The sequence below is a fragment of the Akebia trifoliata genome, chromosome 10, assembly GCF_017979445.1.
Source record: "Akebia trifoliata isolate Shusen 1 chromosome 10, ASM1797944v1, whole genome shotgun sequence".
In the NCBI taxonomy this organism is placed as follows: domain Eukaryota; kingdom Viridiplantae; phylum Streptophyta; class Magnoliopsida; order Ranunculales; family Lardizabalaceae; genus Akebia; species Akebia trifoliata.
The window spans coordinates 31,404,936-31,407,121 of record NC_141384.1 but is presented as its reverse complement, the minus strand read 5'-3'; the positions used below and the strand labels follow the sequence as shown (position 1 = coordinate 31,407,121).

Genomic DNA, 2,186 nt, shown 5'->3' with positions numbered 1-2,186 from the left:
CCCGGAATAAATATCATTAACCAAAGTTGCCAGAAACGCCCAACTAGCAAGCAATGTGCAATGATATGACGCGTGGTTGGCATTTACCACCTTTCAACGTTGAACCAAAAGCCGCCTTCAGACAAGAAATTATTCCAATCCACTACATCGCAAGCTACCAAATTAATCTGTATCGTACTCTACACCACTACCACTTCGACAAATCGTTATATTTTAGTTTGGTTATAGTAGAAAAAACAAAAAAAACACGAGGTAGTATACACTAGGATAAATTTGAATGAGCATCACTGCATCAACAAATGAAGTTTCCTCACACGCGACACGCGACACGCGGCACGCGGCAGATCTACAATTTGTTTCGCCACATTCCAAAACTTTTTTGTCGTTCTGTTTTTTACACGTCAGCGGCAAAACTGTGTGCTCTCGACCATCGATTTCACACAAAACTGGTTACTCAAAGCCAACAGTTTCCCATGAACGTCTCTCCTTAAAGACTCTACAAAGTTCACAACTCTATAGGTAAAACTATCTAAGAACAAGAAACGAAGAAGCAAAAGAGATGTGTAGATCAACAGATAATCTCGGATTTTACCAGAACGAACGAGATCGATTGAAGATCAGTGCGTTTTATCTTCGATTACCGATGATCTCGAACTCTGATAAACCGATCCCTGAATCAATCACCCTTATGTATCCTCCTCGCATCAGTGGAAGCCCTTTAGAGATCAATGGTTCCAAGATTCGACCTGATTTAGTCGCATTTGTTACTCTTCATCGAGTTAGATCTGCGGAGAAGGAGAGTAGAAATATTGATCGAGTCAGAGAAGCGTTTTTCGCTAGTAGAGAAAGAGTTCGAGCTAGCGAGGGAGTACGATTCGAGGTGTATGTGAAGGAGGAAAAGGTCTTAAAGGGAATTTTCAGGAAAGATGAGGTGGAGGAGTGGAAATTAGAGTGTAAGTGTGCGTTGGAGAGTGAGTCCATCGGTTTTGGGATTTCAGAGGCGGAGGTTTGTATTGTTGTTGAGGGGCACGTGGGGATTAATGAGAAGGTAAAGATGGTGGTTAGGAGGAGGAAGTGTAGGGGATTTGAAGGACTTGACGAAATACCAGAGGAGAGAGAAGTAGATGTTGAATCGGACGATTGTGATTGTGATTGTTGTTGTTGTGGGGTAGGGGATGGTGGAGATTTAGAGGAGAAGATGGGAAGAGATATGGAGATGGAGATGGAAATGGAGGGAGTGAGATGGGCCGTTGACGTGGGGATTTGGGTGATGTGTTTGGGAGTTGGGTATTTGGTTTCAAAGGCTTCGTCCAAGAGTTTAAGAAAAAGAAGGATTTCGTTTTTATGAGGGATTTTTCTTAACTTTTTAATGTTTATTTGAATTTTGTAACACATAATTCAAAATTTCAATTTTGTATTTTTTTTTATATAGATTTTGATTCCAAAAGAATTCATTTCTTTCGTTTTTCTTCTAGAGTTTTTTATTTATTTTTTAATGATCCTCTCTAAACACTTCGAGGAGAAGTCCAATCTCTCTGTGCAAGAGCAAAAAATCTTTTTGTACAAGAGCAAAGACCTATCCAAATGTTTGCTAGTTCTTCGTAGGAGCAGAAGGAAGCTTTTAAAAGAATCGTGATAATATGATTATCCCACGTGGCAAACTCAATCGACTACCTTGACATGACTAGCTCAGAAACCGTTGATCTCTACTCCTCGATATACACAATTGCACTTTCCCATAAAAAAAATGTATCTCGAGAGAATCGTGTATACTAAAAAGCACAAATCAACAATTCTCGAGCTTGTCATGTCATGTAGCCGATTGAGTTTGCTACTTGGGGTAGTCAAATTATCACGACTCCCCTTTTTAAAAAGAGTCATGATAATCTAACTATCCCACATGGCAGACTCAAAACTATCTTGACGTGACAAGTTCAAGAATTATAGATTTGCGCTCCTCGAGATACATGGCTGCAATTCCCCATTTTTAAAAAAAAGTATATGTCGAGAAATGTTGTATCTCGAGGAGCATAAATCTATGGTTCTCGAACTTGTCACGTTAGGATAATCGATTGAGTTTGTCACATGGGGTAGTCAGATTATCACAATTCAAAGAATAATGTTACAGTGACCTCAAGATTGTACCTCACATCGAACATCCTATATGGGGAATCATTAATGCTTTT

At 39.5% G+C, this 2,186-nt stretch overlaps 1 protein-coding gene across 1 annotated transcript; it reads left to right on the top strand.

Annotated features, from left to right (window-relative positions):
• Positions 1 to 481: 481 nt before the first annotated feature.
• LOC147393897 (NADP-specific glutamate dehydrogenase) lies at positions 482 to 1,467 on the top strand. Its single transcript, XM_086456848.1, has one exon. The coding sequence runs from the start codon at positions 560 to 562 to the stop codon at positions 1,346 to 1,348; it is 789 nt and encodes a 262-aa protein (XP_086312974.1). The 5' UTR covers positions 482 to 559; the 3' UTR covers positions 1,349 to 1,467.
• The last annotated feature ends 719 nt before the right edge of the window (positions 1,468 to 2,186 follow it).